The sequence below is a fragment of the Brassica oleracea genome, chromosome C6 (assembly GCF_000695525.1).
Source record: "Brassica oleracea var. oleracea cultivar TO1000 chromosome C6, BOL, whole genome shotgun sequence".
NCBI lineage: Eukaryota > Viridiplantae > Streptophyta > Magnoliopsida > Brassicales > Brassicaceae > Brassica > Brassica oleracea.
The window spans coordinates 28878477-28893408 of NC_027753.1; the positions used below are offsets into that span (position 1 = coordinate 28878477).

Below are 14932 nucleotides of genomic sequence, written 5' to 3' on the forward strand. Positions count from 1 at the left end.
CCTGAATTCTCAGTTGTTATCTCTTGATTCTGCTATGGATACACCCTGAGGATCTATAAGCACGTATGTGGCATGTTCAGCACACAAAGTGCTCGATGCTATGCCTCAGTGAACTTTACTCAACGTATTGTATCATAATCCTTCTCATTTGATTTCAGGAGGGTTGGAAGATTCTTTCAATCATGCTCGGATCAGCTGTGATCATATGCCACGTATGATGTTATTACATTCTGATACAGAACATGCTGTCTTTTCCTTCCCTACTTGGCCTCATTAACCCGACATTGTCAAGTTTGTTGATGTTATTACGTACTGACACAGTCACATTTATCAATGCTGACTGAGAGTCTTTTCAAAACACTCGGACATTACGTCAGCCACGGTCGTTTACATGACGCCTTCAAAGCATTTTCTCTCATTCGTCTTCAGTCTTCTTCAAGTGATCTCCTTTTGCAATCCGCAGCTTCCCTTTTATCCGCCTGCGTCGAAGTTCGTTCACTTTCTTCAGGGCTGCAAGTTCACGCTCATTGTGTTTCCTCTGGTGTTGAATATGACCCTGCTTTAGTCCCAAAGCTGGTTACTTTTTACTCTTCCTTTAACCTCCACAGTGAAGCTCAGTCAATTACCGAGAACTCAGGCATTTTGCATCCCTTGCCTTGGAATGTACTCATCGGTTCGTATGCCAAGAACGAGATTTTCGAGGAGGCTATTGCTGCTTACAAGAGAATGGTGAGCAAGGGAATTACACCCGATGCCTTCACTTATCCCTCTGTTCTCAAGGCATGTGGTGAAACACTAGATTTTGCGTCTGGAAGGGTGGTTCATGGATCTATCGAGGTTAGCTCTCACAAGGGTAGCGTGTATGTCTGCAATGCGTTGATCTCTATGTATAAAAGGTTTGGAAACGTGGGTGTTGCTAGGAGGTTGTTTGATATGATGTCTGAAAGAGATGCTGTCTCGTGGAATGCAGTGATAAGCTGTTATGCTTCGGAAGGCATGTGGAGTGAAGCGTTTACGCTTTTCGATCAGATGTGGTTTTCAGGTGTAGAAGTCAGCGTCATAACTTGGAATATTGTTTCCGGAGGTTCTTTGCAAACAGGAAACTATGCAGGAGCTTTGAGTTTGGTCTCTAGGATGAGAAGTTTCCCCACAGGGTTAGACCACGTGGCTGTGATTATTGGCTTGAAGGCTTGCTCGCTCTTAGGAGCAAGACGGTTGGGGAAAGAGATTCACTGTCTTGCAATTCGCTGTTCTTACGATGGGATTGACAATGTTCGAAACACGTTGATCACAATGTACTCGAAATGCGACGACCTTAGGCACGCTTTTACAGTGTTTCAACAGATTGAGGACAAGAGTTTGAGTACTTGGAACTCTATCATTTCCGGTTATGCGCAAGTGAACAGATCAGAAGAAGCTTCTCACCTTTTCAGGGACATGATGCTCCATGGCCTACATCCAAATTCTGTGACGCTTGCAAGCATTCTCCCTCTTTGTGCTCGGGTTGCAAACCTACAACACGGGAGAGAGTTTCACTGCTACATCCTGAGGCGCGAGTGCTTCAAGGACTATACAATGCTATGGAACTCTCTCGTAGATGTTTATGCAAAATCAGGAGAAATTGTAGCTGCACAGCGAATATCTGATTCGATGAAGGAAAGAGACGAGGTAACATACACTTCCTTGATAGATGGATATGGAAATCAAGGTGAAGGGCGAGTTGCATTGGCTCTGTTCAAAGAGATGATCATGTCCGGTATTAAACCTGACCATGTAACCATGGTTGCTGTTCTGTCAGCATGCAGTCATTCCAAGTTAGTCCATGAAGGTCAAAGGCTGTTCAGGAAGATGCAGTGTGAGTATGGCATACGTCCTTGTCTTCAACACTTTTCTTGTATGGTTGATCTCTATGGCAGAGCAGGTCTCCTGGGGGAAGCCATGGATGTAATTCAAAGAATGCCATATGAGCCGTCTAGTGCCATGTGGGCTACTTTGCTAAACGCTTGCCACATCCACGGGAACACAGAGATTGGTGAATGGGCGGCGGAAAAGCTCCTGGAGATGAAGCCTGAGAATCCGGGGTACTATGTGTTGATTGCAAATATGTACGCAGCTGCTGGTTCTTGGAGCAAGCTTGCTGAAGTGAGGAGTTTTATGAGGGACTTGGGTGTGAAAAAGGCTCCTGGGAGTGCTTGGATTGACACAGGTTCTGGGTTTATACTGTTCTCGGTGAGGGACGCATCAAGCCCTCGAGCGTGTGAGACATATCCCCTGTTAGATGGTCTGAATCAGCTGATGAAAGACGCTGCTGGTTGTGCCATCAATGAGGAGCAGAGTTCAGATGAAGAACTTCTTCAAGAAGTAGGATGAAAATGATGGAGGATAAATGATGGACGTTAATGGTGGCGTTGAGCTGGAGACTGCTTCAGACGCTAATGTCAGAGCCGTTTAGGACACAATCTCCTTGGCCGGCTCCAACTCCCCAGCTGCCTTTGCAGACGAACTACAAGATGGGAACAGTTGCCACCGTGAACGAGTGACTGTTGTTGGCTTGAAGATTTTGTTTCCGGGGGAGGAGGAAGATCTTGGAGCGGGACGAGAAACGGAGACGCCAAAGAAGAGATGATAGAAGCAGTGAAGCTCATCATGGCTTGTCTTCGTTTTTGTGGCTCATTTGGGTTTGATTTTGTGTTTTTCTATTCTCTCAACACTAACACTTTGAGCAAGAATAGAATGTTATGACCAAAACTCTACACGAACACTAGTTTTACAGGTTGATAACTTTCGTATTAAGCTAAATCGATCATCAATATTGCTCACTCTTCTAATTTAAAAAGTTGTTTTCGTTTACCGTAACATTTAAATTTGTGCATGGCACAAGTACTACATACCATAACTTAATGGTATAGAAAAGAAAATTGTAGATGAAGATCAAGCAAGATTATAATCGTTCGTAATTTTATTTTGTAAGAACTTAGTAAGCAAGCCGCATCATAATTCCATCAGAAACGATCAGCAATTTGAGGAAATTTCCTGAGCAGCCAGGCAACTCCTTTGACAGCAGCCTAACACACAAAACGCAAAAGATGTTTGAATCTACATTAGCTTGCATTTTCAAATGCATCAGGCAATTTGAAATTAATAGTAGTAGCTCATATTACAATAACACTTTCTCCGGGTTTAATTGCAGGCTCGACGCAGTCCCTTACATATCTGCAACACACAACCCCACAAGACAAAATGATATTACTACTGTCATTTGGCTGTGATGTAGTAGCAAAGTTATATATGTAGAGAAGAGTGTGCTTACACAATTTGTTTCTTGCCATCAATAACCTCTAACCGGTAAAAGCTGCAACTTTTGCTAAATGGAAATCTTTTTCCCTTCCATTCTGTCAAAAAAATCATTGTTAGAATAGTATTGTCTATTAAATCACATTTGGTCACCATAACCGTAAATATTTTAAAAATTTGTTAAAGAATGAAGAAAAAATTACTATTTTCATTCATTCATTTGGTCATCATTTAGAGACGTAGATATCTTTAAAAATCGATTGAAAACAAAACTTTCCTAGAAACCAAGCCTTAAACAACCACAATATAAACATAAATAATTGGACTTAAATCTAAAAATGGGGATAACAGGCTAAACTTGCAAGTTTTTGACATTTCTGGATCCTAAAAATGAGATTTATCATTTGTCGCCTAAGGTCCAACGAAAACATATTGATGTGTTAAATGGTTTTAAATATACTTTTTCCTACAACTGAATTTCAAAGCCTTGTAGCCTAGTATATATGAACTTTTTACGGGTGAGTTCTGGAAGCTCACCAAGATGCCATGAAACCCCAACAGCTGAAGAGTCCTCTTTCGAAATGTCATCTATCACGAACTGCATGTCCGTACTTGTTGCATCTATGAACTTTCCAAAGAAGTCTAGAATTGCCTGTCATGGTTTAATCAAGAACATTAGCTCTAAGTAACGTTTTCGAAAGAAAAAAAAGAAAAGTAGAACGAACAGACTCACAGTTCGGCCAACGAAGGGAGATGAGAAAATAAGATCTTCGTAGACGCAGTCCTGAGCAATGAGATCTCTGGCAGAGGCTAAATCATTGACGTTAATGGCGGTGTAGAAGCTGGAGACGATCTCAGACGCAGGCGTTTTGGGAACAACGTCGTTGGCCGACGACGGCAATGCAGCTTTGGTAGCAGGAACATAGGATGTGGACAAGAGCCGCCGTTGAAGAACAACGCTTCTTGGTGTGACCACTTTGGTTCCGAGGAGAGAGTAAGACCTCAAAGAAGAGATGAGAGAAGGAGTGACGCTCATCGTTGTTTACTTGATGTCTTCGTTTTGGTGGTCATTCTCATATATTTATATTAAGAGCTCAGTGATATTCTGTATTTGCTTATTTCGTTTCTCTATCTAAAAATCAACATAAGGCGGCTTAAATTATCGAGAATTGTGGAATTTTCTTATAACAAATTTGAATCGTATTCGTACACATAGGAAAATAGTTGTGCATCACTTTTTTGTAGTAATTTTTTACAACTAATTCTTTTTATATTTTCATATCTATGGAGAATTGTTGAATTTTCTTATAATAGTTATATATATAGTAAAAAGTTTCTACAAAGTCATAGAGAATTGTTGAATTTTCTTATAACAATTTTGAATATGGTGCGTAGTTAGTTACGTGGAAATTTTAGTAATCAATATTATTTTCATAAAAATGTTAAATAGCAATAAAAAATTTATTTTAAAAAAATAATAATTTAAAGCTTGTACATTAGTGCTTAGGATTTTGGGTTTTGGATTTAGGTTGCAATTGAGAACATTTTAGAGTATTAGGTGAAAATAATATATAATAAAAAAAGAGGTAATTAAAAATGAAAACTAGAATAAATGATAATAAAATGAACATATGTAAACTATTTTATTTATTTATACTTTTTACTCTAAATTTAATTTTAAATAAGAGAGTAAGAGTTATACTCTCAAACTATGAAAGGCAAAAATTGAAATTAAGGAAGAACAAAATGGATCGAGGAAAACTTGTTTTTTTTTTTTGGTCAACGGGGAAAACTTGTTTGGTTTTCACTTTTAACAAGGCGTCTCGTTTTTTTTTCCCCATCTCTTGTTAGCTTTTCATGATCGTTTGTTAACATGAGACAGGATGAGGCAACGGGGGAGCAGAACAAGTTTGTGTCTTATGCGGAGAGAGATGAGAGAAGGCACCACATTTTTTTTGCTTATCCCTACTCTTACACTGTGTGGCACACCATTGGGGTGGTATTCTCGGATCAAGAACAGCACCAAACTGGAGCGATATGATTCAGAGTTTTGTGCCATTGGTTTGGCAGCCACTTTTTTCATCTTACTTCGGTTAGCTCCCTAAGTCACCATTTACCATTTGTGGGGCGAAAGAAATTTCGGACCACACCATAAAGGTGGACGGACATCCACTACTCAGTTCACTCCACTCATTGACAAGATCATAAAGGAATCGGATTGTTCCCTCAAGTACACGGCTACTCATAAACACAGAAGATTGCTACAGTGTTGGTTTGAGCTCAATAGCAACTAGAACTAGATTTTCTCGGTAGAATCCTGATTTCTGGTATATATGGACAAAATTATGAGAACTGATTTGACTATCTATATCATTAAAATACAATTCCATTTAAAATTCCATAGTTAACAGTGTTTGGGTTAAAATAGTGAGAAGATGAGCAGTGACTTATCGGAAAATGATTCGCGGTATTGTGTAAATGAGGTAAAAATACAGTTACACGAAGAAAGATCATGTGATGATTGAAGAGTCAATAAACAATGATTTTGAAATTCTGAAAAAATTAATGCATCTTCCATTGGACGGGATGGAATCCACGGACCAAATAAACGGATATAGAAAGTCTATTAGCCGTAGACGGTCAAGACGTTATATTCTCACTTTTTTTTTCACAATTAGATCTACCTTCACATGTAAATAACCATAATTCTCAGTTTTTTCGATCAGTTTGATATTAATAAAAAATTGAAATAAGATAAGAGTAACTATTTTTTTCATTTGATTGGTCAAAAAATAAAGTAAATGAAATACATCTTTACTCTATTAATTTTACTATAAATCAACCAAAACAATCACATCTTTCATATAACAAATGTTTATTTATTTAAGCTAAATCTATTTTTTCATTAAAGATAATTTTGTATTTTTATTTTATCAAATTTTGATCAACATTATTTATATATTCAATGCTATAATTACTCACGGCCTTATCTTAATCAAGTGGTAACTTGTGAGTGTTTCAGTCACCATGGAAGTAGTGTCGTCTCTCGGATTCCGGTACATACCGTCCTTACCAATGACGTCGAGCTCCAACCACCGTCCTCATCCTCCCCTCAAAGACAGAGCTCCGGTAAAATCTCCGGCTAGACCCATCAAAAGTAAACGCACTTCTACTTCTCCAGCCAAAAAGCACAACCTTTCAGGGAGAGAGATGCTTTTCCTTTCTCTTCCGCCTCTCTCCCGTAAATGTTCATTTCCGCATCGATGGGTTAGAGAAAAATGACTTCTTTTGGTCAAAAACTCGTTCTTATGTACACTTCGCGCGGTTCGATAAGACGCACAGAAGGTGTTCGACGAAACTATTAACTGAACTGTTTACAACAATTCTTCCTGTACTTGGGGATGTTAAGGCACTGAGACTAGGAAAGGAGGTGTCTGGATAACTGAAGATTTGATCAATCTTTGAGATCGATTTTCTGGATGCAGCAAGAAGGCTTTAAGCCAGACGTTGTTACAGTTGCTGCCGTTCTTCCTGTTTGTTCAGAGCTGAGGGATATAAAGCAGGGAAAAGAGATTAATTGTTATGCTTTAAAGAATCTCTTCTTGCCAAATGTATCATTAGTCACTTCTTTGATATGTACTCAAAGTGCAGTGTTCCAGAGTATCCTGTCAGACTGTTTGACAGGTTGGTTGGAGCGGAGTAATGTTAAAGCATGAACCGCCATGATTGACTGCTATGTGGAAAACAAACAGGCCAGATTCTGTTACAATGGGTAGGGTTTTGACTATCTGCAGTGATTTAAAGCTTTGAAGCTGGGGAAGGAGATTCATGTGCGCATTCTATAAAAGGATTTCGAGTTGATCCCTTCTATTTATCAAGAATCATCAAAGATGTGTGGACAATGTGGAGATCTCAGAAGTGTTAATCTCTCTTTCGGTACTGTTGTTGGGCTCTCTGACATGGACCGCCATTATATGTCAAAAGCATCAAGTAAGTTGCTTGAAGAATGCTTAAAAAGTATATTATGTTTTCTTGTTTGCAATAGCTTGCATTTATAGCATATACTGGTTTTGGTTCCTGAAAAATGGAAGATCTACATTGAACTCGATCAACTTGTAAAGAATCTTGGTGTATGAAATGTAGATTAAGCTTGAGACTAGTCAATGGTTCATTTAGGATTAAAGAAAATCAAGAGAAGGCAAAAGTCTTGTTAGAAAAGAAAAAAAAAATCTTATAGTTTTCATACGGAATTACATAAGCAGATGAGGTAACAAACAATAGGAAAAAAATAAAAAATAAGTCACACCTCACAATCTCTTACACCAGCTTATAAAATAGAGGAAGCCCTTAAATAGAAGCTGTGTCTCTACTAGTTCAAATAATCTTTAAAATATTTGTAAAGAGGTCCATTATCTGGGACCCATCAACCTCATCTGTTCCTTTAGAAGAGTGCAAGTGCCTTTCCCTCCAAGACTCACATGAACTTTATTCTTTGCTATAACGGTAAACCAAACCCTAGTAATTAAGCATTCTAGGCCATTGACTTAACCTGGTATTATATTAAGATGTAGAAACTCTCCATGACTTTGGCATTAGGGGTCCCAAAGAGAGTCAGTCTGGTATGCATCCCACACATTCATCCCCACATCATTGTCAAACCCCATTGGGTCATCATCGTATGATGAATGCATCAACATGGTTGGAGATCCCAAAGTTGACTCGTTGATCGCTTGAATTTCTCTGGGCGAGAGTCTCACCATCGTTGTACCTACGTTGGAGGAGCTTGAGGTGTCCACTTGCATGGCTGACTCTACTGGCTCTGTTCTGAGGCAGAGTGCTGCCTGATGAGCTGCCATGCGAACGCTGTCTGCGCTAGAGTCTGCAGGACGTGGCAGGCTGTTGACGAGCTCGGGGAAGTTGAGACGAGCCCCTTGTCCCCTGAAATGGAATGCTGCAACGTCATAGGCGGTTGCAGCCATTTCAGGAGTCTCGAAGCTGCCTAACCAGATACGGTTCGTGGTCCCCGGTTCGCGGATTTCAGACACCCATTTGCCCCATTTTCTCTTCCGGACTCCTCTGTAGGCAGATGGTATACCAGCTTGACCATCATTTCGCTCATTGTTAGTGGAGTTACTACGACCAGACGACATGAGAAACCACACACAACCAAGGTTTTTTCTCAAAATGTTTTCTGTTTGAGTGCTTTGTCTGCTTAGATTCTGATGTTTGAATGTTAACAATGGTTTGCAGTTATTTATAGGTGTGTATTAGTGTCTTAAACAGCAGATAAAAGCATGTAGACGTTTAATAATAATGTCAAAAGCTTCAAAAGTGTAGCTTCCAGGAAACTTCAAAGGTGGGTTGTGGGTTTAACAAGTGTTATATCTCAGATGGAGAACTGTAGATTCACTTGTTATTGTGATTATAATAATGAGAATTGAGAATATAAAGGAAGGAGGCAGAATCTGGAGTTTGTTTTAAAGTTGAAAAGAAGTGTAGTGAAGAAATGGAAGTAGTAGAAGGAAGCAGAGAGAGTGGATGGGTTTGGATTCTGATGTTGAAGACGCGGTTTTGTTGCATTATCTGTGGACCCATTTGAGATCCATTCCATAACTTTGTAATGCTAAAGCTTGATGGGGAAAGTGAATTTTTCCTCAAACGAATGTCAAAGATCATTGGATCATAAACTCTTTGTGAGTCAATTCAAATAGATAAAAAATTAATTGGCAATTCATTTCGCTTTTGTAACAAATAAATTCCCAAAAACTTTTCGAGTCAACTAAGAAACTTGAAATATCAATTATAATCCTTTTTGTATTGTAGCAGAGCAAATTTCATTATTTCATGTCAGAATGTTGGTTTTAAAAACTCATTGCCAATTTTATTTACTAATAGGGTATGGTACATTTTAGACAGAACTGATAAAATTTGCATGAATTTTTTTTGAAATATTTTTCGAAAATTCTTATATTAATCAGTTTTATACGTCACTAATATATTTTCATCTTATCTAAAAAATTTGATGTAGTATTTACATTGATATCACAATACGTCTCTCTTCAAAGGATCACACAAATTATGGCATTCTTCAACTTCTAGCAACACATGTAATCCATCCTGTACTGACATATTCAACCTCAGAACTTTTTATCTAACCATTGTTGCACTATGAAAAATCCTTCACCTAACCCTTACAACAACATTCGACATATGTCACTGTCATCTTTATTTGCAAAGTTATCTTGAAGGCCACTCCCTTCACAAGAGAACATACATAGTCTTTGCATAGGATTACCGAACTCGAGAGACTTTTTAATTATCTTACAGATTTTTACCCTGGTGATTCTAATACCATTTGTAGGCTTTTAAATTCATGTTCAACTCTATACATTATTATGATATTGCTCACTTTGGTCGATTTCATAAAATTGGCAAAAAATTGTTTTCGGGTTCTTTTCAAAATCTCGTATGCTAATTATAGTTGAATACTATTTATCTGGTATAATATTTGTCTAAATTCCTAATATAAGATTGGAATTAATATTCCAACAAAATATAGAAATTGTAGTATTTCCTCCGATAAGATTATAAGAATTGTAAGTGTTTCTAGGTATTGGAAACTTCAATGAAAAAAACATATTGCCGAACTATCTATAATCAATAATCAAACTCTCGACGTTCTAAATCTATGGCTACTAACCATTGGACACTTATTTTATGTTTTATTTTGTACTGAATTGGGGTTTCTTACCCCCAATGCTCTAAGAAAAATGTTAGATTTTTTTTGGCTCCTAGAAGATTTTGTTTATTTTGATGTTTAAGTTTTAGTCACAAATGATATATTTTTATATGTGTGTAGTTCAGTTATGCGAAACGGGATATATTCAAGTCGCAATCTCTGCTTTACAAGAATTGTCTTAGTCTGAAAAGAAGAAACGTTGTTGTTTTCTTTGTCGGGAAAGACAGCAGATAAAAGTTCAGGTGAAAGGAGACAGAAACAAAGGAATTTCAATAACAAGAGGAGAAAAAGAACTACTGTAGTTGAAACATGTGTGACTGTTACCTTTATCAAACAAAAAACTATTCAATTTGAGTAAAAATGTGTGACTATGAGTTTAGAAAGTTAGAATCAGAAGCACACGAAAAGTTTCTTTATACCACCGACTTAATTTTTATCTTATATTCCCTCTATACTAAAATGATGTTTTAGAAATTTTAAATAGGAAGAAATATATATTTGATTTGATGAAATGATTCCTACTTGTAAATAACAATGAAATGTGTTATTACATATTTGAATAGAGAATGAAGCTTTATTTTTAGATTCATTAAAATAATAAAAACACAAAATATATTTTCTCTGTTTTACGAAGAACTAGGGGGCATGTCCGTGTTTCGTGCGAAATATTATTTCATTGTTGTTAAGTATGATATTTTGGATAAACTAATTATGTGATTTTCTTTATTTGTTAAGAAAATTATTTGGTGTTTTTGTTGTTTTGTGTAGTAGTAGGTGATAGGTTAATATATTATGTGTTTGTTTTTTCAATAATGTGTTGTTGTGTGCATAATATTAATTGTTAGTTGTGAAGTGAGTCTCTGATGATATTGAATTTCAATAACTTGCTTTTATGAATTTGTTGATTCTAAGATTAACGGTTTCGACTTCAAAATTGTATTCTTTTTTATATATTTTGAAACATTATTTTTTTAAGATGTTTTGTGCCCTCTCCCCATATTTTGACCGCGAGCCGTCACCATTTATGTATTTCGTTTATCTTTCTGGTGTGCGGTGCTTCTCACCCTCTCCAAAAAAGACTCACATTCGTGCTCTTATTCTTCCTCGCCTTCTTCTCCTGTGGGATTTTCTGATATTTTTTGTAAATCGGGTTTATGAAAATCGGGATTATGAGTTCCCATTTGTGCGGTTATTTCCCACGCGTTGTTGGCTGTTCCGGTCAATATTGGCACTCCTCTTCTTCCTTAGATTTTGGCTTATGTCAGGAGCTGCATCCCTTTGAGTTGGGACAAAGTTTAGTCGTCTTTTATGTTGTCTTCCCCGTCGTTGGTTTGCCGTCAATAGTCCCTGCTCGTCTTGGTTTTCAAGATCTGATTTTTGGTGATCTAACATTTATGCTCTCTTTCATAGCTCGAGGACGATTCCATGGTTTGTTGATTTTATTTCTTCTCCCCTTCCTTCTATGTTCTTTCATCTCATTGCAGCTTTCATCACTGCTCGCCTTTCTGGTGGCTATCTCTTTCACTATGTTTCCCAATCCAAGTTTGGATAGTGATTTCCTATGTGTATGCTGTGTTGGCTTAAATGGTTGTTTCTGGTGTTAAGCTAAGACTTTGATTTCTTGGTGCTTACCTTCCATTCTCCCTCTCTCAGTTTGTTTCTTTTGTTTCCCTCCTTCTCTTGGTATAGGTGTGTGAAGTTAGTTTCTTAGAGTTTTGGTCTCTTATATCTAGAGCTTTGTGGTTCTTTGTTGGCAGAAACACCTTGTATATGCGTGTTAAGTTTATGAGATAGTTCTTACCTCTTGGCTAGTGGTTGTGCTTCTGCTGATTTAGGCATGTGTCTTTCTGCTTCGTGTGACTTTAGCCTTCTGGAGGTTATTCTTCCTCTGGCCTGCTTTCTTGGTTCGAAAGTTTGACGTTCATGTAATTACTCTCTTTTGTTTAATCCAAGAAAAACCAAATGAATATCTATAACTTTGCGTTAGTGTTTGATCGCGTTCTTTTGTGTTCGGGGATTGCTTTGTCTCAGATTTTATCTTTCTAACATTCTCTAACCTCTGCTTGTTATGGCCAAAATATTTTATGGTAAGGTGAGATAAGTTAGTTTTCGTTCTTGATCTCCTTTCAGCTCCAGACCTTTATTGAGTTAGCGTTATTATGACATTTTCAGTTTTTTTTTTTTTTGTGATTGTGGAGGTTTTAGGTTTAGATTATGTGTCTGCTCTAGTTATTTCTTCTTAGTTCGGTTATTTTATAATTTTTAATAGTAAAATAAAAATATAATTTGTAAATAAAATATTATAAAATAGTTAAAAATATTAAAATAATAAAAATTTATGTTACTTTTAGTTGTGAATAAATTAAACATTTATATATTTATATTATTTTATGTATTTCTTTATTCATATTGCATTTTAATGAACAATAAAATAGATTATTAGACTTTATGTGATGATGGTTAGTGGAAGAAAGATTAAATAATACACAATTATAAAATGTTGGATTAAATTGTAGTAATCTAAAAGAAGAAAAACTTAAAATATAAAAAAAAATATATGATGACACATGTCATGAAATTCCCCCCTTCCACATGTCAGAAGAAGAGAAAAAAAATCTACGATGTCAATTTGATACTCTAATCTCTTTCGGAAACAATAGTTGCATTCATTGTAAAAACGTTTTTTGAGGTGAATAAATTTAAAATTCATTCAAAGAAAGAAAAATGTTATTTTGACATTTTCACACATAGTAAGAAATGATTGAAATATATTTATGTTTTTAGTAATTACGCATATTTAACCAAAACTATTTAGATAAATAAAATTATTTTTAAAATCAATGTATTTTGCGAATAATATTAAGGTTGAAGTATATATAAATTGCATTAGAATTATAATTATAAAATGACATGGTTTGAGTAATAAGATAAAAATGTGTTATGTTTTTTGTAAAACATAGTGAGTATATAAAACTATCAAATTCAAAAGCCACTGACAGTAAAATTTCCGGCTAACTACCATTGTCAAATCATATTTAGATTTATGGTATATCAACAAAAAAACAAAAATCCAAACCTTGTGAATACTTCTTCTTTCCATTTTGTTGTTTGTATTGTACTTTTGGGTTTCCTCAGTGTAAGCACTGAAATGGGTCTAACGCGTCAAGGAAAACAATGAATCGAACTCCATATAACTCATTTCCCAGTAAAAGATACAATGATGTATGGAGATATAACAATGCGCTGATTCATTATATATAAAATACATTAAACACTCACAAGACTAGTGTTTAAAGAGCTTATTTAGGAGCTTAATTAAATAAATTAGTAGAAAAGTGTGGTTTCCAACAATGGAAGATGTTCATTGGGTCTCATATAGTATTGATGATGAACATCGAGAGAAAGAGAGATGAATATGTTGCTTGAATGCGAAAGAAGTAGTGGTGAATTGCAGCTGGATTCCTATTTTGGGGACTTATTAATACAAAGGGTGGTGAGTTGCAGCTGGATTCCTGTTTTTGGCTGTACATAATTAGTCTTAATTATTAGTTTAATACAAAAAAACTGAAAAACATAAGTACACTCCTTTTGTCCGAAGGAGGCAAGTAGTACGACTTCTTGAGCTCCTTTGAGTTGACGACTATACATAATGTCGGCGTGAGGATCGTTGACTCCTTTGTTATATGGGCTTCTTCCAACCGTTAAGTGGCCTAATTTCTTATTTTACTGTAATGAAGGATTTAATAAGCCCAATAAGTTTCCACTCACCTTCGTCGGAAGCAGATCATCACATCCCGTGAGAAAGACAGCGTTCCAAATACTCTTGGTTAGGCCTGGGATTAGGGTCGGTTAGGATATTTAAGAAATACCCAAAATACCCGAGTTAGATATGAAAATTCAAAAAATACACAAAAACCCTAAAAATATCCGAAAAACCGCAGAAATACCTGAAAATTTATCCAAAATCAGATCCGAAAACCCAAAAAATATCCAAAATTTTACTTGGATATCCAAATTATATTTTCTGAAAATCTATAATTTTACCCGAAACCTGAAATTATACTCGAAACCCGAACCCGAAACTCAAAAAAATATCCAAAATATCAAAAATATACCCAATCACCCATATCTACCTAATATATACAATAATTTTTGGGTATTTCGGATATCCAATCAGGCCGAACCTGTATTTTCAGGTCGGTTCCGGTTCGGATCTTCGGGTCCGGGTAAAATGCCCATGTCTACTTTTGGTGTTTGGTTCACAGCCATCTCTACTGGACTTGATGTGACCAAGGCTCTAAGAGCAACTCCAATGGTGTTACCCACCATTGGAATCCTTAGCTATATTATAATGGTTTTTTTTCAATAGTTAATGACTCTTATCATAATTGTAGATCCAATGGTGTTATCCAAAATAGAGTCCTTAGAATTTTTTTTTCTTTTTTTTAGTCTTAGAAATTTAAAATTTTAAAATTTGAAATTAAAAATTTCATTTATTGAAAAAAAAATGTAAACATACAATAATTAAACATCTTCATCATTACCAAACTTGTTCCAAATATTTTGAATCAAATCATATTTCAATTGTCCATGTATGTGTGGGTCACGAACACGACTCCGTATGTTAAGCATAGTACAGAGATTTGAAGGCTTCGGAGAATATGACATATCCACCTGTGAACTTCTACTCGAGTCTCCTTCTTCAAACTCTGATGTATCATACTGAGTGTATCCATTGCGTTCATTTTCTACTATCATATTGTGCAGTATGATACATGTTCGCATAACCATCCCTATTTGTCTTTTGTCCCACAAAATAGCCGGGTTTTTCACTATTGCAAATCGAGCTTGCAAAACTCCAAAAGCACGCTCCACATCTTTTCGGGTTGCTTCTTGAAC

At 36.3% G+C, this 14932-nt stretch overlaps 3 protein-coding genes across 3 annotated transcripts; 1 reads left to right on the forward strand and 2 right to left on the reverse strand.

Moving 5' to 3' along the window:
* The first annotated feature begins 272 nt into the window (after positions 1-272).
* Positions 273-2380, forward strand: LOC106296913 (pentatricopeptide repeat-containing protein At1g71490). The gene has a single exon (XM_013733169.1). The coding sequence runs from the start codon at positions 334-336 to the stop codon at positions 2368-2370; it is 2037 nt and encodes a 678-aa protein (XP_013588623.1). The 5' UTR covers positions 273-333; the 3' UTR covers positions 2371-2380.
* A 430-nt stretch (positions 2381-2810) lies between these two features.
* Positions 2811-4330, reverse strand: LOC106297936. Its single transcript, XM_013734065.1, has 5 exons — positions 4028-4330; positions 3832-3946; positions 3311-3392; positions 3162-3213; positions 2811-3065 (listed from the first exon to the last, which is right to left on the reverse strand). Exons 1-5 carry the CDS (start codon positions 4328-4330, stop codon positions 3003-3005), a joined length of 615 nt encoding a protein of 204 aa, XP_013589519.1. The 3' UTR covers positions 2811-3002.
* A 1960-nt stretch (positions 4331-6290) lies between these two features.
* On the reverse strand, positions 6291-8888 carry LOC106299824 (ethylene-responsive transcription factor ERF021-like). Its single transcript, XM_013735829.1, has one exon. It carries the CDS (start codon positions 8442-8444, stop codon positions 7887-7889), a length of 558 nt encoding a protein of 185 aa, XP_013591283.1. The 5' UTR covers positions 8445-8888; the 3' UTR covers positions 6291-7886.
* Positions 8889-14932: the final 6044 nt, after the last annotated feature.

What these genes read in the sequence shown, in the direction of transcription:
- LOC106297936 (XM_013734065.1), bottom strand. Translation starts at nt 4,330, where the DNA reads ATGAGCGTCACTCCTTCTCTCATCTCTTCTTTGAGGTCTTACTCTCTC. An exon ending in GATGGCAAGAAACAAATTGT is followed by an intron (nt 3,214 to 3,310) that starts GTAAGCACACTC and finishes TGTGTGTTGCAG; the next exon opens with ATATGTAAGGGACTGCGTCG. An exon ending in AACCCGGAGAAAGTGTTATT is followed by an intron (nt 3,066 to 3,161) that starts GTAATATGAGCT and finishes TTTGTGTGTTAG; the next exon opens with GCTGCTGTCAAAGGAGTTGC.
- LOC106296913 (XM_013733169.1), top strand. Translation starts at nt 334, where the DNA reads ATGCTGACTGAGAGTCTTTTCAAAACACTCGGACATTACGTCAGCCAC.
- LOC106299824 (XM_013735829.1), bottom strand. Translation starts at nt 8,444, where the DNA reads ATGTCGTCTGGTCGTAGTAACTCCACTAACAATGAGCGAAATGATGGT.